This window comes from Neolamprologus multifasciatus, chromosome 19, assembly GCF_963576455.1.
Source record: "Neolamprologus multifasciatus chromosome 19, fNeoMul1.2, whole genome shotgun sequence".
Lineage (NCBI taxonomy): Eukaryota > Metazoa > Chordata > Actinopteri > Cichliformes > Cichlidae > Neolamprologus > Neolamprologus multifasciatus.
Window position 1 is genome coordinate 14,825,358 of NC_140457.1, and position 25,722 is coordinate 14,851,079.

At 38.4% G+C, this 25,722-nt stretch overlaps 2 protein-coding genes across 4 annotated transcripts; one reads left to right on the forward strand and one right to left on the reverse strand.

Moving 5' to 3' along the window:
• Positions 1-107: 107 nt before the first annotated feature.
• On the reverse strand, positions 108-5,662 carry spata7 (spermatogenesis associated 7). 2 transcript variants are annotated; one of them, XM_085144437.1, is made up of 12 exons: positions 5,419-5,662; positions 4,554-4,616; positions 4,376-4,465; positions 3,194-3,241; positions 2,840-2,937; positions 2,232-2,686; positions 2,074-2,119; positions 1,808-1,926; positions 1,667-1,717; positions 1,495-1,572; positions 1,257-1,314; positions 108-1,158 (listed from the first exon to the last, which is right to left on the reverse strand). In XM_085144437.1, exons 1-12 carry the CDS (start codon positions 5,432-5,434, stop codon positions 550-552), a joined length of 1,731 nt encoding a protein of 576 aa, XP_085000563.1. In that variant the 5' UTR covers positions 5,435-5,662; the 3' UTR covers positions 108-549. The 2 variants fall into 2 exon arrangements, with proteins under 2 accessions (XP_085000563.1, XP_085000562.1); XM_085144436.1 differs by having other exon boundaries at positions 1,495-1,578.
• Positions 5,663-7,093: 1,431 nt separating this feature from the next.
• Positions 7,094-25,328, forward strand: kcnk10b (potassium channel, subfamily K, member 10b). Of its 2 annotated transcripts, none has more exons than XM_085143919.1 (7): positions 7,094-7,269; positions 10,785-11,200; positions 18,149-18,266; positions 19,798-19,958; positions 20,202-20,394; positions 20,490-20,632; positions 22,376-25,328. In XM_085143919.1, the coding sequence occupies exons 1-7, from the start codon at positions 7,230-7,232 to the stop codon at positions 23,021-23,023; spliced, it is 1,719 nt and encodes a 572-aa protein (XP_085000045.1). In that variant the 5' UTR covers positions 7,094-7,229; the 3' UTR covers positions 23,024-25,328. The 2 variants fall into 2 exon arrangements, with proteins under 2 accessions (XP_085000045.1, XP_085000044.1); XM_085143918.1 differs by lacking the exon at positions 7,094-7,269 and adding an exon at positions 7,290-7,865 and having other exon boundaries at positions 22,376-25,327.
• The last annotated feature ends 394 nt before the right edge of the window (positions 25,329-25,722 follow it).

Genomic DNA, 25,722 nt, shown 5'->3' on the forward strand with positions numbered 1-25,722 from the left:
TAAAATCCATTATATACATATAATAGATTATTTTTTATAGTTTCCCAGTTGCAATATTTGCCAAGTTAAGAACCTCAATGATAGTCTCAATAATCAGAAGCAAGCAGTGAATGAAAAGCAAATTTTATTGCAGTTGTCAAGACACTTTCTGGTAACAGTGGACTTTTCAGGTTGAACACACTTCACACCTTGTATGAAAATGTTAACTTGTGCTACATCATACTTAAAACTGACAGGGCAGTATACTGAAACTAACTGCAGAGGTAAACTGCAGCTCAGCCACTACAGTGATCAAGCTTATCCCCATCCTAAATGAGAACTTTAAAGCTCAGACTTATTTTTGTGACATTTTCATTGTGCTTTTGTTGTTAAAAATTCATCGAAAACAAAGCAGAAGTCCAACCTTCTTTAGTGAGGCTTGTAAATAACCCGTGTTATTTCTTTTTATATGACACCTTTTAAAAATGTGAAATATCACTTCATTCTCTGGAACACACTTCACTCGGTAAATATGTAGACAGACATAAAATCCCACAGTACAATAAAAACTTAAAATTCATCATCGCTGCCAGAATCCCCTGTATTTGAATGTTGCTCACTGGCAGCACTTTCACAGTGTGTGTTGCTGGACACATGCAACGACTCTGACAAACTTTTCCCTAGATCCTCAAGCTCATTAGACTGTCCATCAGCTTGCTCTTGATAACTGGCTATAGCAGAATTCTCCTGGGTTTCACTGTGGATGCTGGTTGTAACAGTTGTGCCTACTATATGGAAATCCTCTTCACTGGCTGTTGTATTATCAGTGACATGCTCATTGACCAAAGAAGAGTCAATAAACTTTCCCTCACTGTCACCCTTCTTATCTTTTTCAGTTATTTCAGTTTGAGAAGGAGTTCTTGTAGGAGAGTATAAGGGCGTAGAAGCCAATAAGGGATCAGTATAAGCTGGGAAATCACAGTGTTTAATTGGGGACACATAAGGGAACAAGTCATTGTCTTCTTTGGTCTTTACATGTTTTCCCGCTGATTCCAGACACGGTAGGAGGCTATCAAGCAGATAATTCTCCTTTTTTTCAAGCTCTGCAGTGGAGCTGGATATGTTGGTTGGTTCTTCAAAGTCTTTACACAACACTTCCAGCAGGTGGCGCATTTTACCCTAAAAACAAGCAAAGCGGGCTTATAAGAACAGCTTAAAAAGCCATGAACATGACTTGCCTAAAATGTTTTGTATTATGCATGAAATTACATGCTGACCTCATCTAGTTGATGACGATTCATGTCGATGTGCCGATTTAACACACGGTCTAGGACCCTTGCAGAGGACACAGACACTTACATGTCAGTAATTACTCAAAATAAGACTCGTAGCTACTATTTAATCAATAACTCCTTTATCAGACACATACAAAGTTATTAAGAAGCTGTGCAAACGTCTGTACATCTGTCATCCAATTATGGCACAGAAAATGTAAAAAAATTAAAATGTTTCAACCTGTCAGAAATGTGTCCCCTGGACAAGATATCTTCTGTCACAGCAGAAATGAATTCAAGGTACATTAATTCTTCTTCTCTATTCCTCAACAAAACACAATAATTCATTTATTAGATTATTTAGATTGTTAAAAATTGTCTATGTCTACTAATCAGAAGGTTGGTGAACTTACTCTGTGGATACTCTCATCATATTGGGAGATTTCCTATTTTCTGGTGAGACCCTAGAAGATGAAACACTTTAAGAATCTTACTGAACAAAGTAATTAAATAAATAATAAAATGCAATGTCCTTTTCTACTGCATGAGCTCACCTGGACAAGGAGTCGAAAAAACCGCGCTCTCTGCCCTTGGCTGCTCGACTCTTTTGTCTTGATGATGAATATGTGTCATTAAGCTCATCCTCAAACCACTCATGCTCTGTAATAAATCCCTGTAGAAAAAAAACAGAGAAAAAAGAAAAGAAGGCTGGAAAATGGGTAGTGTAATTCGATTCTATCAAAGCGTTCTTGTGATCAAAGTATTACTGATAAATTGTGATATGTATTCATTATTAATCAAATCAAATTCTCCAAATTACCTGAGATGGCTCATCAACATCCAGCATGCAGTCCTTGTTCTTTACGCTGTATGAAAACAACCAAAAGACACGTGAAGACACAAGCAGCACATGCTGAAAAAAAATCTCCCAAGACACATCTTTAGATCTGCAGTCTTATCAAGACATTCAGCTGTTACCTTCCATCACACATCTCCTGCTGAAATGATGTTGAGTTGCTGCAGTCCTGAGTAGGTTTTCTCTGTGGTGCTCTGTAGTAGCGATATTTTGACAGGTATGAGCTCTTATTTGATTTTAAGGTCTTAGGAGTGAAAGGTTTGTCTTGTGTAAAGTGCTGCGAATGTTTCAGTAGCAAGTCTCCGCTGTATGTCTTCCGGACAGGGTCCTGGAAGGTTTTGTAGGAACTCTGATCTCCAGAAGCTGCCAATGAACAAGCTGACGACTTTCTTCGAAAAGCTGCCTCCGGGCTCCGATACTTCAATTCTGATGCTGGGCGAGTGTGATGAGAGCTGACTTTGAGCGATGGATAAACCATCTCACTGACTTTAAAGGTGGTGTTGAACCTAGGGCTGGAGACCAAGGAGCTCCTCGAGCACAGGTAGGTGCTGTCATCATACTGCACAGATAATCTGCTCTAAAAAACACACATGGGGTGAATCTGTTGTTGTGTAGACTGAAAAAGATTCCAAGCAAATAAAGTTGGCTTTGCGTTTGCTTGAAATCTGCTAGTAAAAATTTGTTAGCATCACATGAAGCAGTGATCAATGACAACGCCAGATTTTCTTACCTGTGATGAAGAGTATGAAGTTCTGCTATTCCTCTGTGCAGGTGCTGACTGAGGACGGCCATTTTTCCTCAAGCTATCCCGCTTGATCTGGTCATTGTCTGTAAAGAGGTATTAAAACAACTGAAGTAGCACAACAGATACAATTCTCTGCACTGCAGAACTATCACCAGCAGCAAAGCATGTATTTTACTTTATTTGCCTATTATTTATTTATAATACGCACTGCTAATTATGGCATTATTTGTCTCATTATTATCTAAACTTATGACACAATCGAAATTTATTTTGTCCCAACATCTCCTGCTGTATGAGTCATAAGAACAGAGTATGGCCACCATATATATGTATACTTACACTTCACACTGCACAGCAAGCTTTTGGGTACTGAGGTATCAATGGCAGCTGGTGGATAAGATAGAAACTATTAGTATTATTACACAACAGAATTAAACACAATACTTAGTTTTGGTCTGAAGTATACAGACAGGCTCAAATATATACATAAATCGACACCAGTATTTGGTTAAATATCCGTTAGCATGTTGCACCTGGACGAGATCCTTTGGGTAAACACTTAAAAAAGCTTTGGGTACAATTCTAGGTGGATATTTGACTCTTCCTGGCAGAATCGGTTGAGGTCATTCACATGTTGGTTTCCTGGTGCAGAACCAGTTTTTATACAAAGTTCACACATTTACTATGAGACTGGGGCTTTGCTTTGCTTTATCCATTCCAAAATCTGTTTTGATATGTGTTTTAGATCATTGTCCCATTTGAATACGCAATTGTGTCCAAGTTTCAATCATCAGGTTGTTGATTTGAGGTAGTCCTCCTTCTTTATTATTTCATCCTCTTTGTGCAGTACACCAGTACCACTGGCAGCAAATCAGCTCAAAAGCACAATGCTACAACCATCATGTTTGACAAATGGTACAGTGTTCTTAAGTTTGAAAGCCTCACCTTTAATCTTCCAAACCTAAGTCTTGTCATTGTGGCCAAATAGCTTAATCTTTGTCTGATCTAACCATAAAACCTTCCTTATAACTGTTTGAACTGATGATCTTGGAATCTGCAGTTGTTTAGAAATGGCTCCAACTTGTGTAAATCTAGAGTAAACTCCTATTGGTCTTCTTAGATCTTCAGTGGGTTCCTTGGACCTTCCTACTGTTCTGAATATCAATCAGTCTAATGAGTCCTGTTAAACCAACCTTCTTATGCTCCAAAGAAAAACTACCAGTTGTTAATCATGATCGCCAATGAGATGTTAATAGGCTTTGACCTTGTCAAATTAAAAGAACCTTAAGCATGAGTTATTAAGAAATTTAAGTTAGTGTATGTATCTGAGTGTACGCAAACTTTTGACTTTTTTGAGACAATTCAAATGAACAAATCCATCCAATAATGTTTTTTTTAAAAAGTAATTAAAGATGTATGCTGTAAAATCAATGCACCCTGAAAAAAGAACAGTTCAAATAAATCATTAACAGCCCCAAATTACCATTTACATCTGTAAAATATACCTGCCATGCAGCTCACCTTTAGCTGAGTAAACCTTTTTGTAATGAGACACCATGTGGTCTTTAATGATGGATTGTGTCAACTTGCTAGAGGAGAGTGGACAGAAAGCTAAAAACACAAAACAATATATGATAAACTATTAAATTAAGCTCTTCTTACAGATGACCAGTACTCATGAGCATGTAATAATACTTACGACTACTTTTCAAAGCCTTTCCTCTCACACCAGGGCTGTACCCCAGTCCAGATGACACACTTCCTAAAATGTAAAAAAGTGTTATGACTCACACTTTATCAGTTACAGGGTTTTTTATGATTAAAAACTTTTCATTTATCATTTCATTTTATAAGTATGTGGTGCACAGCGCTTCTCAAGACTAAATAGTTTTTAGATAACTAAAACAGCAAGTTTACCACAGCAAGAAACACAGTAAGGCAATGCTAATTTAGTTAACAGGAATCTATACGTTTCCTAGTATTTTTTGATCATTTAACTAATAACATATTACAGTACAGAGTATTTTCTTTTGGACCTGGCAATATACTGTTAAGGGGTTCCAAGACTTTCGGGGGTAAATTCTGTGCTATAGGTTTTAATGCTCATAACACTGACTGTTTACAAATAAAAATAGTAAATACTCAAAAAGTGGTAACATCATTTGAAGTAAATGTTTGAATAACACTGAAAATAAATAAGACGTAGCTCCAGCAAACAATAAGAGTACATACTGGTTTTAAGTTTATAGAGGGCAGTACTAAGCTGATATCGTGGATCTCTTCAAACCAGAAACAAGAAGAAACGAATAAAGATTTAACAGGTTAAAAATGTCACTAAACGTAAGCTGGCTTTACTGAAGCATCGTTTTACAAGCTGTTTTCGGTACAGACAAGGGACTAGTAACCACTGTGCTGACCGACTTGAAGCCATATTATTAACAGTGAATACGGTGGACATGAGCTTATCTTTAGATAGCTGCTTAAGCAAAAAAGCTAAATGTGCTAACGTCTCCCGACTCATTATCCAGCTACATGGCTAACCAATGCTAATAGCATTAGCATACCTATTCTTGAGTCCATAATACTACACTCAGCATATCCCAATCTCGGAAATATTCTGAGGGAGAGATGGCAGAGCTCGGATCCATCCAGAAATTTCACTGTACTTAACCGTAAACATGCTGACGTAGTGATACAATCAAATACCGTACAAGTAATAACCTATTAAAGGTTTAGCAAATTTAGCAAATGAAGAGCGAAGTAACGCTTCCCCGTCGCCATGCTGGTTGCTATGATTGCTGTCGTCATCACGTTGATGCACAACAGGAGCACGCACACACACAACATGAATGAGAAAACTGAATCGAAATGACAACCTAAGAAAAACGCCCTTAAATCCAAACTTGATTAAATCAAATATTTCAAATAATTATCTCAACAGTCTGTAGAGTACAGTACATATGATAAAGACATGACATGCACAAAATAATAATAGACAACCTGACAAAGATCTCCTGTGAATATTTGTGTTTCAGCACTGGGATTTCTGGGTGTGGAGTTGCAGACTAACAGGGGGAGCAAGTGGGGCCAGTGTAAAAAACAAAACAAAACAGGAAAACATATACAGCCGTAAATTCAGGACCACTTGACCCTCTCAAAGGTCATCAAGTGAGAAATCATCCTTGAAAGCCCATGTTTGGTCTCCAAGAATAAATCCCCCATCTCTCCACAGATCCCCCGGTTTGAAGTATTTCTCTCTAATAAATAACATTTTGTTAAATGTCTGGCTGAAAGGGCTTAGGTATTAAAATAACATTTAAGTAGTAGTCTTAACAGTGTGACAGTAATAAAAGCAGAAGCAACAGCTAGACAGATTTCAGCCATATTTTTGCTTTACTGAAAGGTTTTCTTTCTTTCTTTTCATTTCAAAATGCATTAACTAATGCATAACTTTTTTTCTACGTTGGTGGGTGAGGTTAATGTGTTTTGTGGCTTTGCAGACAAAGCCTCCAATACTGCCTCCAATGGACTAAAACAGCTTTCTGGTTGTTCATGTGGCTATTAAGAGCAAACATAATTTATTCACCGTGTGGGTCACTAGATCCTTTCCAGTTGCACCAAAATCATCAATAAGCGTATCATTAATGGTAGCCGTTCTTCTTCATTACTGCAACAAAATCTGACCATGGTGTGCTGTTATCATAAAAAGCCAAATCCTCAGTGACCTAGTTTTACAGTAAAATGTGGGAAAATACAGTACCACAAATATAAGTTATGATTCATCTGAGTACGTGTTGGCCACGAGAACATTCTGTCAGCATCATATTGTTAATTCTCTTATTTTCCTTGCATTGTTTGATTTAACTTTTAACCCCTTGCGTCATTTACCAACAAAAGAATATAGTGTGACAGGCAACATATTTTACTGGCACTTGAATTGGGCATAGGTTCAAAGGAGAACTGGTCAATGACTACATTGGACAATAACTTTATTGTAAAGTGATCAATATTTTTGATGCTCAAAGAGCTGACTTTGATCATTTAGGATCGTAAAGACGTCAGTTTACAATAATATATATTTGTTTATTTGCAGTGTATCCACACGATGATCTATTTCGATTTTTCCATAAGACCGCATCTTCTTTTATTAAGTGATTCATAAAAGAAGATGCAGTGATTTATTTATTTATTTATTTTTATTTTTATTTTTTTTGGGGGGGGGGGGGGGGGGGCTGACGGAAGAGGTGACCTCCCTGTACCACTGAAGCTCATAAATAATACAGGTTCCTCACATGCGTGAATGATGTAATGGGTTAAGTCTGCCTCTGATTTGGTGATCATCTTTGCGCCATGTGGTCAGACGCTGGTTACGGTAATGATAATAGGATCATCTGGTTTTGGGGGAAAATATAAGAGTGAGTATTGAACCATTCCACAATGAGAGAAAATGCCTCTGATGCAAAGCTCGATGCACATTAACAGTGAAGGCAGGTGGAGGAGAGCGCTTATTTGAATTAAAGGGAGGGGACAGCATCCTCCCCCGTTGTTCTCGCTGCCGGTGTAACGCGTGCGTAAAGTTGCTAGGTTGGGCCACACTCCGGCTGTGTTTCTGGACCGGACCATTTGCGTGCGTGCTCTAGTGTGAGTTTGGAAGTGGTTTGGACCGCGGAGTGGTGCCACTGCTCAGTGCAAGGTGCCACACGTATCTCTGTCAGTCTGTCAGGCGAACACCACGCGTCCAGGCGAGGTGGAGAAGAAAAAAAAAGGAGGGGTGCAAGAAAGGAAGACAGACAATGCGGTTTTGCGATGCGTTTATTCCTTTGTGCAATCCACTCCCACTTCGATGAAAAGATGATGTGTCCAACATGAATTTCTTGTGATTTGTCCATTTTTTCCTGTATTTTTGCGATCACGCTGACTGAATTTACCTGCGTTTTCACTGAGCCAAACCTAGAGATGAAATTTCCAATAGAAAACCCGAGAAAACAAGTTAACTGGGATCCAGAACAAGGTTGGTGAATATTGCTGTTTTACTGTGGAATAACTTCAGATATGCAATTAAATAGTACTCTTAATGTCAGTAGCCTAAACATCTGAATGGAAATACTTGATACACAATCTCATCAGGCTGCATTATTCACAGACTCAATATACAGAAATTCATATTTATGCTTCTTTTCATTTAATTGAGCGGTCCCTTTATTTGCTTTTGTGATGCAAAATTACCATTCATATACGACAACGCGGCTTTTCTAGTCTGCACTATCTGTCCGCTCAGACGTATAAAGCAACGCTGCTGGATGCGGAGCTCTGGTAGTGACAGGCTGGCAGAAATAACCAGTGTGAGAGCGGAATAGAATTTATAAGAATTTCAGACATGCGATTTTTATTTGAAGAAAAATGTTGTTGTTGTTGTTGTTTTAAATAATATCATGACTCATGTACCCCTTGCCCTTTCAAAAGCATATAAGAGTCGTGCTAAGTCTCCAGTCACTGCTGGAAAGGAATTCTGCTTTAATACACTATGCATGGATATCGTGTTGAGGATGCTGTTTGCGCCTCCCTTAACAGAGGTTTTATTTTGAAATCCGTCACTGCCGGAAGTGTTTGGTGTGCACTGGGATTGATTTAATGTTTGAAATTTGAGGCTCAGCTGCCGAATTAAACGCCTACAACCTGCCCAGTGCCACAGGGCCTAAAGCTTGCCTGAGCCTTTATGTTTAATACCACTAGACTTCTTTTTGTACACTTAACTGTACCTCAGATGTAAATATGATAGACACTGTCATCAAACTCCTCATCTGTATCCACATGCTTTGTTTGTCCATCTTTGTGGTCGACATGAGGGGCATCACTACATGAGAACATTTCCTCTGCTTTGGCCAGACATACTTGGATCCAAAGGGAGGGCTGAGAGGTTGAGATCAGATAAAAAAAGAAAAAACACCACTTTCCACTCAAGCCTTATTTAATTTGCAAAAATCAATTCGAAGCTGTTGCATGGTTCAAAAAGGATTTTGCATTAATGGATCATAGCCTCAGAAAGGTGAAATGCAAACCTTATAGTGCTCACTGCACTTTTGGTTTCAACTCTAGCTGTAAAATATAGATTATAGTTTCATATTCTCTGCTTTTTCTCAGGAGTGCATGAAGTTGACTTTGAAATGAACCAAATAAACTAAATATATGACATTCAATCATAGTTCATTTATTTAATTTCACGCAGTCAAACACTGTGATAAAAGGCAATTCAAATCTTAGTTAGATTAGTCATGGACTTGGCCTAGTTTGAAATTCACTAACCAGTAACTGTTCCACTTCATCTCTAAAAAAACACTGCACCAAATATAGCATACGATACCGAGTCTTTCAGCTGATTCACCACCCACTCTTTTTTTTTTCTAATAGATTTGTGCTCTATTGCAGTCAGCACCTTTAAAGACAGATACTGTAAACCAAAAGTGTTTTTCTCCACCTTAAGCTGACATCACATTGGTGTTATTGATTCAGTCTTTTATATAAGAATTGACTCGGAAGATGAATAGCTCTTAGATCAGGGAACAAGCCACTTCCTGGACATTCTTTGACTCATGGGTCGATGTGTGTGTGTGTGTGTGTGTGTGCGAGTGCATGGTCATGCTGTTGGGACCTGAATCTGTTTAAACACTCACACTACGGGAACAGAAAGCAAGTCCCTTATGTGTTAAGTTGAGGTTTAGGCAAGATGGAATAAGTCTCCAGGAAATATTAAAGAAATACATTTCCCCTCCTCTAAAGTCATAAATACTTGATTAAGCATGTGTACATTGTACTTAGCATATCCCAAAAGTAATATCACCCCATTAAACAAAACAAATACATTTCTCATCCCTACCTTCAAAGGTTACATCACAGACAACAAGCTCCACCCATGGCTCAGAGGCACTCCATGCTTTCCCTTTTTAGAGTTGTGGGGGCGTCAGGGCAGGGGTGAAGTCTAGAGCTCTGAAAAAGCTCACGCAGTGCTTTATATACATTAAGGAAGTCGAAATTTGGCTATCTCCATAGGTGATGTTTGATGGTTGACCTGCTACAGTACACATGCATTTGTTATGAAACCTCTTTGGAAGACAATAACTGAAAGTGGCACTTATCCCTCACTTACAGTCTATTAGAAAAATTGGATCCTGCTTCCATTCAAAGAGAGTAACTCAATTTTCACCTTCACCTCTGCCAACATTACTGTAAGGTTTTCATTGGTGTGCTTTTTATATATCTGTGTTAGCTTCAGGCAGTCATTCCATCCATCCATCCATGTGTTGTAACAGAGCAGGGTTGAAATCAGATGTTAAAATAAGAGTACAAATTATGATCTGTAAGGCAGATGTGAGGCCAAGTGATTGTGGACTCCTTTTCACAAGTGAAATCTGAAATACATTTTACATGAAGAAATTCTCAGGATAACAAGCTGCTGAGATGACAAAGGAGTCTTGCTATGTTTGGCAAAGCTGTAGGCTGGATAACTAGATTTCTTTTCTAATAGTGTTTGACTTTACATAAAGCCTTTTATTAGCCCAGTGTAGGAGGTATAAAATGTTTTCAAAGCTTCATAAAGGACACATAGGTTTTAAACAGTTGTAATGAAATTATGTTAATGTCTCCACAACACAAAATTCGAAATATAAACCAAAAGAAAGGCTGAAGGTGAGAGAAAAGGTGATAATAAGAAAAAGAATCTGTGAACAAATCAACAAATGAAATGTCCAAATGCCTGTTGATTTGGTAAAAGGTTCTTACAAAAAGAGCCTTTAGCCAATTATTATAACACATCATAAATGACCATCAGAGAGACAAACGTGCAGTAAACCACTAGTGTTTCCATCTTTGTAATCTATATTTTAAAAAATATGCGTTACAGCAGCCCTTTCTTCCCTCCTACTTTCTTTGCTAGTGGCAGTCCAGACCAACTTGGTCCCACCCAAAAAGGTCCAGCCTGGCATGGTGAAGTCAACCCTGGTCCAGGCAAGTGTTGCCACCATGCAAAACCCAATGGGCTGCGACCCGAAAGCCAGTGGTCACTGTCCACTGCCACGTCTGTCCATCTCATCTCGCTCTGCCAGTGTTGTGGCTAGCATGGACACCAACTCTGATGGCTCGACAGCGGGGCCCCACACAGTGATGAAGTGGAAGACAGTGCTGGCGGTGTTCATTGTGGTTGTTCTCTACCTGGTTTGTGGAGGTCTTGCCTTCAGGGCTCTGGAGCAGCCATTTGAGAGCAACCTGAAAACTAGCATCACCCTGGAGAAGGCCTCTTTCCTCGAAAGACACCCATGTGTTACTCCCAATGAGCTGGACGCCATCATCAAGGTAAGCGCTTGAAAGTGGACATGATTGTCTGGTGTTTGTTTCCTTCTTCCAGGCATTTTGGCAGCTTCTGTGCACTTTATTATAGTACAGAGCAATTAGGTAGAGGTAAAAGGATGGGGAGCTGGCGCTATTCCCAGTTGTCGTAGAGCAGGAGGCAGGGTCCCCTGGATGGGAGCAGAGTTTAAAAGGATGGCAAAGCATGCCATCCTTTACGGTGGGCTGCACAGTGCTCCTTTCTGTCAAATAAAAGGAATGTGGAAGTGCCAAAAACTGTAGTTACTATAATGGTCTCTTAAAGTTGGCTCCAAAAGTCAATCCTCACAGACTCCCATGGTAAAATGCCCAACTTTACAGCGTTAAAGAACACATTTAAAGCTTGGCACAAAAATAGTTTTGACCTCTGTGGATAATTTCCCTCTTAATAAAAACTACAGTGGGTGAACTCCTTCATTTTTGCACTAAAGTAAGTGCAAAAATGGACTTCAATGGAGCCACTGAATTTTATACAATTTAAAAATTGTTTGTGCTCTCAGGGCTTTTTGAGGCACTTTTAATCGAATTATATGACTGCTGCTTGCTACAGCCTGACCAAGACATTTGTTCTGCCCTTCCCATTGAATAGCGGTTTCCTGAGTAACAGCTGATAACTGATAACAATCAACCCTCCCGTAGAAACCTAAATGCATTTAGTTTTCTAATAAACACATACACCAGCACATGCAGCCTGATATTACATAACAAAAGACAGCATGATCATTGAGAAGAGGGCAAAAATGTCTTCACAATGACCTTTATGCTGTATTCACAACAAACATTTTTTTTTATTTAATTGCAGCTCTCTCTAGTTTTCTTGCTGTGTAAAGACAGTAATGGTAGCAATAAGGCCCATTTTCTCCCATTTTATTTGACAAATAACTAACTTGTATTTGAATAGCTAAAAAACCTTCAATAATAGATGTATTAGTGCAGTATGAAATTACAGAGTGCAGCTTTAACAACGCCCACATGTTTTAAATAAGGAAACAAGCTCATGGCTGTGACAGCGCTGTTATATTTACTGTGAGAAATGCCAGGAACCAAGTTTTTTTTCAATGTTTTCTTTTTAATACTGTGTGATGTTGCTCTATTATGACATACAAAAATTGTTAAAATCTTGAAAGACCCAAGAGAGATTTCAGAAACTCAATATTCTAAACAGTCTCCACAAAATCCCGTCACTATCTGCTTTTCCCCCTCAATACAGCATCTGCTGTATAGAAGCAGGGTGCCGGTGTTTTACCGGGCACAGCTGTTCGCCCAAAAAACTCGTCTGATAACTCTTAAACCATATGGTCTGACGCTGTCTTTAGAGTGTTCCACATTTTACCAAGCCAGCTTGTGAAACTTTTTATAATTGTGTGCACTATCAAGCAGACCCACAAAACAGGACCATTCCCATCTCATTGAGACTTAACGGTGCATTTTACAATGCATTTTTATGGTGTCAGCCACTTTATAACACACTATGGCAGCGGTTCACATTACTCTCTAGCACCACATCCAAAATTATGGATCAAGATTTAAGGTCACTACACCCAGCTGACACTTACAACTGGAAAGGGGAGTGGAAAATGATTTGAGATGTACGAGTGGGTGAGTGGGAAGTTTGATTTGTGAGGGAGTGATGGGAAAACGCAATCAGTTTGCAGAGAACATCTAGAAATAAAAGAAAGAAACATTCTGGACAATCAAAAGAACTGAGTAACACAAGAGCTGAAATATAAACACAAGCACACAATTAACAGGAATCAAAAGAGACTGAAAATAGTTTTTCTTGGCAATAGAGAGAGAAAAAAAACAGCCTTTTAGAAATCTTGTGCTTTCCTGTTTTTCGAATGTAGCTTGAAAATAATAAAGACTTGGAAACAACCAAATGGCAATGCTAATGGTGTGTTCCACTTTCCACTAGGATGGCTCCATTTGACGTTAATATCTTCAACACTACTCCAGTGAATATCGGACTGCCTCTCTCCTTCTCCACACCCACCTCTGTTCTTTTCTTCTTCTGCTTCTAGCTTCTTCTTTTATTTCTCTAGCAGTGCTCAACCTATGAGCCACAAAAGCCCTATCAAGAGCTTTCAAAAATCAATAACAGTATGTCTTATGGAGGAGTGTGTGGAAATTAGAACCTTTAGCATGGAGTGCCTGGGGTCCGGAGGGAATCAATTATTCATTACACAGACCAGCAGGCACGCACACCTCCTGCTGCTCAAAGTAAAAGAGCTGGAATCATAGACACGAGATTCTTCTAGACAAATCATCTAATTCAAATAGATAAGAAAATGTTTAATGGCATGTCAAGTCATTGATCTGATATAGTTAATTAAGAATAGGGGCAAATTAGTCATGCTCGGTTTGTGCACTTATATGTATAATTATGAGCTTTTTACTGCTACTCCTCTCCTTTCTATCGTAGCTTCATAAGTGAGGTACTAACATAATCAAAACATAATATGGAAATTTCTGTAAATCAGTAGATATAATGTTGATCTGCTGAGTTGTTATGGGATTCCAATACTAAGTGTATGCCATGTGTGAAGCTCATATGAACAAATAACACTTTTTTTCCTGGTGTCTCAAGCAAAAGCCTGGAGGACATGCTGCTTCACAAGTACTCCATCAAAAAGTCTGCCCGGTCCTCTAACAGTTTCCATTATCGGCCTGTGTGTGCTATGTCAAGCCTGTCACTCAGCCGAAGCCTTTATGTGGGGACACAGCAGCGGTGACTCACTGTTGTCAAACTGTTTGGTGGAGGAGTTGACAGAAAAATGGCAACCTTGGGAAGCATGTGCATGCCTGAGATGGAAGCAGACAGTATATCACATCGCAAGCTCTTGTTAGGGCACAGCGTGTGTTGATTTAATGTGTGTGAGTGTGTGCCCATGCACGTCTGTTGACCTCCTCGTGTCTTCTTCAATATTTGTGTCGTCCACGCACCCACTGTGCGCCCACGAAGACAGCAGACCTAATTGGCTTTCCTGTTGCTGTTTTGATGACTCACACTATGGCACGATGTGGAGCCGTGCTGTTACTGACACCAGTCAGGTCTCATTTATTGATGAGTCACTTATTTAAAATAAACTTTTGTATTCACCGAGCTACCTGCAGTAGAATCTACGTCAGGACGTGTTGCCATTTCCGTCATAATCTTATATAGCACAAATTGTGCTTTTCCGGAAAACGTCAAGCAAATTCTACATACTTGATCAAATGCGAAATCAAAATGCTCCACTAACTAGTGAAGGTTAAGCTCTTTAGATGGCTGCACTGAAAAAGAAAGGCAAAAAAGATTCATTTCTACTCATTTCCATTTCAGGTTTTCCTTGAAAATACCTCCACAGCTTAACACTGGGCTTTTAAGCATAAATAATAAACCTTTATTTTTTTCCCTATTATATTGCTATTTTCATTTGAATCTGATCACTTGTTCCACATGAAAAGTCAATCATAAAAACCAGCCATATACGACCATTCTGTGAGGACATAATGAAAATCACATGATATTTTGCACAATGCCATTATTCATTTAACATAATCTAAAAAAAGTGCATTTAAATTAATTAATCAGGAAAAAGTGTGAGCACATCTATAAAAGCAAAGGTTTTGGTAGTTTTCTTATGTGGAGCTTTCTGATGTGTGCATTCAGGATTAAAGACATCAGCAATGATCTTAGAGAACCAATTGTTACTGCCCATCAAGGGCATTTCCAAACAATCTGAGATCCATCATTCCACAGTGAGAAAGATTATTCATACGTGGAAAGCTTTCAAGATAGCTCCAAAGTTTCTGAGGAGTGGAAATCACAGCAAATTCACAAGTTTAGACAACGAGTCAACAGGCCCGAAGTTAGCAGGTGAAATGTTAAAACTGGCTTACGTTTGCAAAGTTGCATCTGAACAAACAACAATGCGATTTTGGAACAATGTGCTTTGAACAGACATGCACAATGCCCCATTTGGCAAAAACGAAACTCAGCATATCAGGACACCTCATGCCAACTGTTAAGCATGATAGTGGAGGCGTAATGATTTGGACTTGTTTTGCAACCACAGGATCTGGGCACCTTATAGTCAGTGAGTCAAACCTGCAAATATCAATTCTAGCCAAAACTGGGTCACGCAACAAGATTTGATTACAAGCACAGCAACAAAACTACAACAGAACGGCTAAAAAGGGAAAGAGTCAGGGTGTTGCAATGCACTGAAGTGCTGTCGTGGGACCTTATGAGAGCTGTGCGTAAAGGGACACCTGCAAACCTCAATGAACTGAAGTAATGTTGTAGTTATATGTATCCCAAAATTCCTCCACAATGATGTGAGAGACTGATGATGATTACTGAAAAGGATTACTCAAGCTACTGGTGCTAAAGGTTCTGTAACCTGCTGAATCACTATATGTAATTAGTTTAAATCCACTATTTCTGTATTTCGGCTTAGTTGTTAAAAAAAAAAATGGTATAATATATCATGTGATGCTGTTCATCTGAGCTGGAACTAAAATAATTTTAGGAACTGGTAAGGACCAGATGATTTTATATTATTATTATACCGTGATACGTAACCTTAGAAAGAGACCGTGCACTTTCTTTTTACCCTGATTGTATATGATGAACCTCAGTGTCCTTCATTGCAACAAGCATTAAGTTTTCAAGGGGGTTAGGTTAAAGCTTTAGATATTAGTAATGTTGAAAGTGCTGCAGAGGACAGTGCTTGGCAATGTATCACAATGAGGTTGGGTGAAGGATAGAGTAAGGCACCATGCTGGCAGGATCACCGCTGTCCCCCGCTGTGGGGTAGAAAGGCACACCGAGAGGATAAAAATCTGCAGTGAGTGTGTTTGCTCTGTAATGATCCTGCACTGAAGAAACAGAAAACACATTAGCCACGAGGACTCGTGAGCACTCTGCAGTGATTCTTCGGTGAAATCAAAATAGAAAGGAGCACGAGTCGTGAAACGAAAACACCATTTGTCTTGCTAATTAATGTGCTGCAACACAACACAAGTCACCATCCTCATGGCTCCAAAGTGCATGTGCAAAAGGAGGATTTTTCTCTCATGAAGCATGAACATGGCTGAGAAACAGACAAGTGCCAAAAATAGATCTCCTCATACAGTATTCAGATACATTGTGCGGCTATTTATAGCTCTCCCTTGACTCCAGAATTAGGTTATTTGGGGTTTATTATATAATTACCACTTTGATACTGCCCCCATAAAGCAGCTGTGTCTGCTAAAACCTATGAAGTAACATAATTGAAACTGCCTAATTATAGATACAAAAAATCCGTCTCATTAGGGAGAGAGGGCACTGATGGAGCCGAGGTAATCACATGTAAGATTCTGAATAGGCATGTGCAGCGAGGTGTTTAGTGGTCCCAGACTCTCTGCTGTAAAATGCGTATCACGCCAGTTCATACATACTTTATTATACTGCTCTGCACTCTCTGAAAGGTTATCTCACATCTCACTGTATAAAATGGGGGCTGCTCTGTGTGACTTTCATGTCAGCAGAAGTTTTGAGGCTAAAGATAAAGAACTATAAATGCTTGTGTAGAGAACACAGCATGCCCATATACAGAAAATGTAGAAAGACCAAATGATAGTCAATTAACCTTTCATGGCAGCATAATGCAGCACAGAAGGCAATCAATGAAAATAATGAAGCAGTAAATGTTTTCCCTGCACTAGACAAACTAGTCGATGGAACGCAGAAAAAAAGGCTGACGTGAACGAACAACAGGGAAACAGCAGTGTTTGGGCTGCAAGTGAGAGTCTGTGTGGATTTGGTCCATGTGAACTGTGAAAACATGGAAACTGGGTGTGTGGAGAAACAGCTCCTCGAAGAGAGCCAGACACTGAACAGTTTAAACGCATCCTGTGGTCAGATCAACTTGATGTGCACACGATTAGTAATTCGAAAGGCTCACAAGAGCCTGCTGCACCACCTTTTACTTAAGTTTTAACTGCCTTTCTCTCATTTAAAAAAAACAAACAAGTCTTTTTTAAACTCACAAGCCAAAGATGATCAAGAGGAAATTAAAAAAATAGCAATTGTACATGTTTATTGCAATGCTTAGTTATTGAGTTTCCAATTACAGTTCACAACAGTCAGAAAACGGTAGCTCAACACAATATGAGTCTGGACTGAACTACAACAGTGATCAGCTGATTTAATTAACTGTAACTCAATCCACAGCCTCAAGGCCAGGAACGTCTCCAGAATTTCTTCATGGGGGTGGCCATGTGGGCACCACCAAAAATATTGTGGTGGCACACCAAAAGCAAAACAGTGCAGGAGTGCCGGAGGTGATGGGGTGATGACTATAAATTGTGAGGGACCTACAAAGTGACACAATATGAATGACAAAAATCATATATGCAGTAATTAATAAATTATTTATTCCGCTACCAAGGACCCCCCTTGGTAGCGCCCCTGCTCGTTCCATGGATATAAGAATGATTCAGACCTCATTTAACTTGCATTCCCTTCCTCTATTGTTCAGAGCCTTTTTCCTTTGTATTCAGGTGGTGACCTTCTGGGCTGATGTTGGAGATCGTTGCACTGGATCTAATCTCAGTTTCCTCACGAGTGTTACGCAATCAATTGCAATACATAGAGGCACATGTAACAGAAACAATAGTAGGATGTTGTTACTCACTCTGTTTACACCATTGGGGCCGTGTATAGTGAAATCAAAGCAGACATGTGTTTGTTGTGTTGTCATCAGCTGAGCTGGCATACAGTCATAACCTTGATTAGTTTGTAAAAGCTCAGCGGCAAAACAGGAGCCAGCTGCTATTAAGCATTTTGGCATGACTTTCACTAATTATGTCAAAGTACACATTTCAGTTTTAAACAATTTTAAATAATTTTAATCCATATAATTTCTATATTTCCCTACTTTCCAGCATGCTATAGATTCTGTGAGTGGAGGAGTGAGGCCTACTGGAGACACATTGTACAATTCCAGTCACTGGGACCTGGGCAGTGCCTTCTTCTTCGCTGGAACTGTCATTACAACTATCGGTAAAACTATTAGATAATGCTCTCTTTATTACTCTAAAACACGATGAACCTTGTATTGCTGACAGTCCATGCAATTTTCATTGTACGTGTGAACCATCAAAATTCCTTTTGAACTCAATTTTAACAATCTAAGAATAATGTAGACTGAGGCGAACCTCAAATCTCATAAAAAATACATGCACGAGGTACTCTCGAAAGCACAGTCTTCATTTATACAGCGCGAACAGATGTAAGAGGATGTACAAGAAGGAAAAGTTTGTAGTAGTGAGGACTACTAAATGGCATCAATGTTAAGCCTTGCCATTCTTAAGTATATATGAGAGAGAGGGAGTCCCATTCACAAGAATTCAGTCTGATGTCATTTTGTTGAAGATGTATGTGAGACCTGACTCATTATTCAGTGTATGATGAAGACACTGTTGAGTTTTTTTTTTTTTTTAAATTGTCTCATTTTGCCCTTTTTGCTTTTTAAAGAGAAACAGTAAATTGTGACTCACTGAAATTCTTTTAAAAATGAAAGTAAAAAGACTTTGGGTACCTGGCTTTGATATACAATCACAAAATCAAAGCTGAGGCACTACTGTTTGTATTCCCTCTATCAGCTGTGGGTACCATCCTTTAGGTGACTGGAAAAACAGCATGTCCCCGACCTCCTTAATGGTGTAGTCTAGAAATTTAATTAACCTGGTAGCTTGCTTCATTTAATCTAGTGCACAAATAGAAGATCAACACAAATATCACCCCATAGGACCCCCTCCATTAATAATAATAAAAAAAGCAAATTATATGTATTTTTATTTAAGGGAAAAAGAAAATATTTGAGAGGACCTTCAAAGATAGCAGGATACAATCAATATTAATTAGACATTCTACAGAAACAAAAACAGGGAGGCTTTAACTCTACAGATAAACAGGATAAGATTGAAGCCTCCTTAAGGACATCATCTTTTTCCTTTTATCTATTATGAAAATAGAAAATAGATGAAAAATTGAAGACACTCATTTAAAAATTATATGAGCAATATATATACTGTTAATGTGTTTCTCTTAAAGAGACTGAAATTTGAAACAGATCCTTGCATGCTTTCTTTTTCTGATGCTGAAGCCATTGACTCCATTTTTTTAAAACTAATATACTTTTTTTTCACTAATCAGTATTTTCTGATCCAATATCCACAATTAGAAGTAAAAAGCATTGAGAGGTGGCTTAAGACTTGTGTGTCTCCTGCCTCACTGACGCTCCTCAAGCTCCTTCTTTTTACCTCCCTGTATCATAGTATGTCATTATTAATTCAATTTTCTTTAAGGGGAATCTAATTATTACTTACCTCAAGCCCTGCTCCTGGAACTGAAAGGTATTACATAAGGGCTTCAATTGATTATGTTGCATAAGGAGGTCTTGATTGTCTTCTGCTTCTCATCTTACCACTCACTCTTCTCAGCCCTGCTTTGTTTTTTGACCTTCCTGTCCTGTTTCTTCATTTCTTCTCCCCTCCTCCTCCTCCTCATTCCGCTTTCAATTGTTCAACAGGTTACGGAAATATAGCTCCGAGCACGGAAGGCGGGAAAATCTTTTGCATCCTTTATGCCATATTTGGCATCCCTCTCTTTGGCTTCTTGTTGGCGGGGATCGGAGACCAGCTGGGGACCATCTTTGTAAAAAGCGTCTTAAAAGTTGAAAAGATATTCAGGGTGAGATACAAGTAACACATTGTGATGTTTTCTTCTTTACTGGCTGTGTAAAAAAGTCAAATATGCAGATATCATTATAACATTTAGCTGCATTTTTATTCTTACCCTAATGGCATATGTAATGGTGTCTTCTTTTTTGTTTGTGAGCCATGTCTCATTGCTTTTTGTGGCTCACACTGTCACTCTTACATCATCTTTTTAGTTGCTTATATTGGTTCTAAATGCACCTCCTGTTCTTTTCAGCAAAAACACAAGCAGATTAGCCAGACGAAGATAAGGGTCACATCCGTTATCCTGTTCATCCTGGCTGGCTGCATTGTCTTTGTCACCATCCCTGCTGTCATCTTCAAACACATTGAGGGCTGGACCACACTGGATGCCATCTACTTTGTCGTGATCACGCTCACTACAGTGGGAATAGGAGACTATGTGGCAGGTAGAGCTACGCTCCAAAATTCGGGCACAGTAAGCTGTTCTGTTGAAGTTTTGGGCTTAATTTCTGACCATAACGACATTTTCCTTCCTCTTCAGGTGGAAATCGCAAGATCGACTACATGAAGTGGTACAAGCCTCTGGTGTGGTTCTGGATCCTCATAGGTTTAGCGTACTTTGCAGCCGTCCTCAGCATGATCGGAGACTGGCTCGAAATACTGTCTAAAAAGACCAAAGAGGAGGTAAGTCTTGTATATGTATTATTTTACAACTCTACTCTGGATCTGAAGGTTCAGAGGCAGCATCTTATATGTTATAATTATTAAAATATTTATAGTGAGTTAAAAATTATCTGTGGTTTGCGTCTCAATTTTTTTATTTTTAGGATCTCACTACGGTGCTGCAGTATTCAGAATTAAAAGCCTTCTTATTTTTCTTGTATTGTCTTGTGCTTCCATCTCTTAAAGACTTCAGTCGCACAGGCTTAGAGACCAGGTGGCATCCTCCTGGCATAGCAGTGTTTCACTATGGAAAAATATGTATTTCCCCAAGCGGTTGGTAATGTTTGCTGGAGGTTGCTGTGTGTCACTAATTAAAATCTGTTATAAAGAGGGTGCTGCACCAAAAACCCCCTTCTGATATCTTTGGTTGATTGCAAATTTCCACCAACATCTGTAATTTTGCAAACCCTCGCCATTTACTCTCTGAGCTGTGGTGCGACTGTAAAAAGTGTGATGGACACTGGAAGCAGAGACTATTTGGCTTCAATGTTAAAAAGATATAAAACAACACATTTCAGAGAGACATTTCAGAAAGACTTAACTTTTATTTTGAAGGCAGATGCTTTCTCTTTTCAATATGTTCCACTTTTCAGTGGGTGTTTGCAAATGTTTTCACTCTATCAACTTCCAGCAACCCCCAGCAACCAATCAGCAACCAACAAGTGGATATGCATGTTTCCCTAGTGACCCTTCTCTTTAAAATCATCTCGTCTTTTCATGAACATTTAAGCAAATCAATGTCAACCTGACGCCAGCTGAGCGTAAGAGTAAGAAGAATAATTGGAAATGTAGCATTTAAAGCAAGGGCAATGAAAATGGGGCATAGGTCAATTGAGTCTAACATTCATGAGTGCAGTCTTTTAGACAGTAGCTTTTCTTTAATATTTCCAAGGCTGGTATTGGTAAATGTAAGATCCAACCTTACTAATGGCTACAAAGCTATAATTTAGCACAACAGTTAGAATGAACAAAACAGGTTTCAGATATTAAGTAAAAGCAACACACAAACTTAGTAATTAATGACTACTACATCACAGACCCGATGAGGGTTAAACACTTTTGCTAGAGCGTACATTTATTACATTCCTAAACTTTTGTGTTAAACTGAAAACAGGCTTGTGCCAAGTTAGTAATGAAAGGACCTTTTTTGACATATTGGAAGAGTTCACGCTCAGCAGTGAAGCTCTCTGACAGCTTAATGTTTAATCAATAAATTATTGGCTTTAGAATTACTTTGATATGTGCGTTTTTTCTCTCAACAGTATGCTGGTTCAAAACTTTGAAAATCAATATTTCACTGGAACTTTTGCCACATTAAATATAAGTATCCAACAGTGTAGTGGTAAATTAGTGGTATATATATGTATGTATGTATATATATATATATATATATATATATATATATATATATATATATATATATATATGTGTGTATATATATATATATATATATATATATATGACAAAAAATAAAGAATAGCATAATAGGGCCTCTTTAGAATAGCAAATACAGTTGAAAGTGGCAGGGAGACTTTGCCTGTAAAAAGCCACTTTTGACCACTTTCGTAATTATGAAATTACGTTTTCTTTGTGTCAGTAGTAGATGTTATATGGTGCTATATTGAATGTTATATATGGGATACTGTTGCTAATCTGTATATTATCCTTTAACTGTTGCTTTGTTTCCATGTTCATATTTCATAGGTTGGGGAGTTTAAAGCACATGCTGCTGAATGGAAGGCAAATGTCCGAGCAGAGTTTCGTGAAACTCGACGGCGTCTGAGTGTTGAGATCCATGACAAGCTCCAGCGGGCTGCCACCATCCGTAGCATGGAGCGCCGTCAGCTTGGCCTAGAGCAGCGAGCTCACTCCCTTGACATGCTGTCACCAGAGAAACGGGCTTTGTTCGCCAGTCTGGATGCTAGCCGCTTCAAGACGTCCTCCCAAGAGAGCATCGACAGCAAACTGAACAACCTGAGGTTGAAGGGGGCATGCGAGCCGTACGATCTTCAGGGAAACGAGCAAACGCAAGAGACCGCATCATCTTCAGAGGAAAATCTCTTCAACCTACGATTCGGATCCCTCAGTAAGCTGGCCAGGCGCAACAAGAACCGTGAACTGCGGAGGAACATACCTGAAGATGTTCGGCGGACAAGTTTAAGCATAAACAATGGCAGCGCCATGCTCGGGGAGGAGAGAACGGAGGAAGAAGAAGATGGTGAGCCAGATGAGGAAAACAAAGAAAGAAAAGAGGGAAACACCAGTCTGACAAACCTCTCACAGTACACAATGGAGCGCTCAAAGTTGAATGGGTTCACACCGGCACTGGCCAAAGACAGTGAGAATAATTAAGTATTGAATGCACAAACACTTCATCCACATACAAGGAGTGTTGAGACAGGAAGAGTGAAAGATACTCAGACTGGGAGAGTGCACAGTCCTTTGAGATGTCAAGAAATGTGCCTTTCTGTTTCCTATGCTTAGATTGGAACTGCTCCCAAGAAGTCAGTCATCATGCCATAGCTATGGGAAGAAAATGTGTTGCCAAAAATGAATAAAACTAACGGTGCAGAAGAGGGTGCAGTAGAAATACCTCATTGAGATGTTGCTGTTAAATAGGCTACTTAAGAACTTTGATTTCTACAGGAGCAGTATTGAACAGCTCTGTTGGGGTTTTTTTTAGCCCTCAAGGCTCTTCTTCCATCTGTTCATGCTGAATCGTATTTTTTTTTTAACAATGTGGGCAGGACCGTTTGAGAGCTAGATTCATGCCATTCATTCAGTAATATTATTGATCTATGGGTTGTCATCTCATACTCTAGGGGTCTATTTTTAGCCCAGCAGCATGCTACAAAGTGACTTTAATATTTATCGAACAGAGGAAAGTAGGTTGTGTTTTTGCTGGATCACCAGGCCGTATTTACCTAGATGACATGTAGAACTGTTGCTACATTATGTTTGGCTTTGAAAATGTAGCTTGATGCGAAAAACTACAATATGTTAACAGCTTGAAAAAACAATCTGAAGTGCATGGTACCAACCATAACCATTCATTGCTGGCATAAACTAACTGGAAAGCTTGAATTTGCAGCTATCATAATGAGCAAAATACACTTCTTTCATTACTACTCTTCTCTCAACAGACAAACAATGTGTCTCTGTAATGATTGTTACCATTTTCTGAATTGTGAATCAACACAGACAAACATACACAAACGCAGACTGTCGGTAATGTAAAACACAATTGCATTTTTTTAATGACATTCAAATGATCACAAACACGTTGAGAGTGTTTGGATGGATTTTAATTGATGAATGTGATGCTGTTAATTTGTATTCGCCAAGCATGTTTACATCTATGTTTACTTCTTTTTTTTAAATCACCCAAGTTGTATTTTTCATTGAACTGTAAAATATACTGAACGTGTTTCTTTTTTGTATTGCTTTTTTAACAACACAACTCACAAAGCATCTTGACACTGCTATATGTGGACGGGGGCATTTCTTAAAATTTTAGTCCATTTCCACTTGATTTGTATTTTGCAAACATATACTGACACTCAAAAAAAGCTTTAAATTTTACAGGATTAAATGTACCACTGTTGTACTTTGCATGCATTCCTCAAGGTGAACATTACACACACACACACACACACACACACACACACACACACACACACACACACACACACAGATTGTTCCAGTAGCCTGCTTATCTGATAGCATTAACCTTTCCATGACCCTAACCTGTGACACACTGGGCGGCTGTTTGTTGTGTACAGTTTATTTTTGTCACATTAAATGTAGTGAGTGCCTTTTTAAAACAGAATAAATGAACAAAACATAAGAGGTATATTCATTCTGTAAGTACTCACAGAAAATGAATGCAGTATCGACAAAATTTGGACTAAGATAAATTAGAGCCTGACCAATTTATTAATGGGCCAGTATTATATACAATACATAATAGCATCTTTTATTACCTTTCAAATAAAGGAAATAAAAGATGAGAGAAACACCCTTCAACCATGTTGCGAGTGTTGACATTGCATAATTTGTCCACCAGAGGGCACACTGTAACTTCCCTTATGACGAAGCAACGTGTTTGGAAGGTAACGACCATGTGATCCGAGCAAAGCTGGATGTAAGCAAGTAAATATGTTTATATATGTAAATATATATATATATAAAATATATAAAAAAATATGTAAATATGTTTAGATGATTGGAATATCAGATTTTCACATCAACAAATATCAGTATTGGTCTTAAAGATCCTAGATTGGTCAGGCTCTGGATTAAAGGTAGCCATATAAACATATAATTCAGCAATTCTTCTTCTCCTCCATAATGTGCTCCTTACCACATATTCTATTGATAACTACAGTTAATGAAGCTTGCTTTAAAGGTTTTGCACCAATAAAAACAAAGTAATAGAAGCACTATTGTGATAACTACACAATAGTGCTTCTGATTTCTGATTTCTGAAAGCAGGACTTTTTCTTTTTCTTTCTTTTTTTTTTTTTTTTTTAGCTTACTGGAATAAAAAATAAAGAGTGAAAATGGCAGTGTGTGAACACCAACAGCCTCATCAACACTGCTGATTTACTCTTTTTCTTCTTTTCATTTTTTGACAGTTCTTATTTATAATATATAATATATATTTAAGTTACATATTCTTATTTCCATTCAACATTTAAACTTTTTATTATAATTGTTTAAATAACATATGTAATGATAGTGAATCTTCCTCTGTGAAGCTTTTTGCAGTTATTATTATGCACAGAGCTTAACAAATTTATTTAACCACCATCTAATGTGGGGTTTACGCCAAAGCTGCCCTAATTAACGGCACAAAATAATTTTCTTCTGTTTCTGTAATTGTCAGTCTATCAGTGTGCACAAGTTCTTTCATTCAAATTATATTTTTAATGCTAAATATAATTATTATTGTTGTCCACGAATGTTCAAATTTACTGTTTAACAAATAGCATAAACAATAGTAAAGCACAGCACATTATTTTCAAATTAGGATGTCAAATTACAATTAT

What these genes read in the sequence shown, in the direction of transcription:
- kcnk10b (XM_085143918.1), top strand. Translation starts at nt 7,811, where the DNA reads ATGAAATTTCCAATAGAAAACCCGAGAAAACAAGTTAACTGGGATCCA. An exon ending in AGCTGGACGCCATCATCAAG is followed by an intron (nt 11,201 to 18,148) that starts GTAAGCGCTTGA and finishes CCTACTTTCCAG; the next exon opens with CATGCTATAGATTCTGTGAG. An exon ending in AACTGTCATTACAACTATCG is followed by an intron (nt 18,267 to 19,797) that starts GTAAAACTATTA and finishes ATTGTTCAACAG; the next exon opens with GTTACGGAAATATAGCTCCG.
- spata7 (XM_085144436.1), bottom strand. An exon ending in TTTTTCGACTCCTTGTCCAG is followed by an intron (nt 1,718 to 1,807) that starts GTGAGCTCATGC and finishes TTCATCTTCTAG; the next exon opens with GGTCTCACCAGAAAATAGGA. An exon ending in ATGATGAGAGTATCCACAGA is followed by an intron (nt 1,579 to 1,666) that starts GTAAGTTCACCA and finishes TGTTTTGTTGAG; the next exon opens with GAATAGAGAAGAAGAATTAA.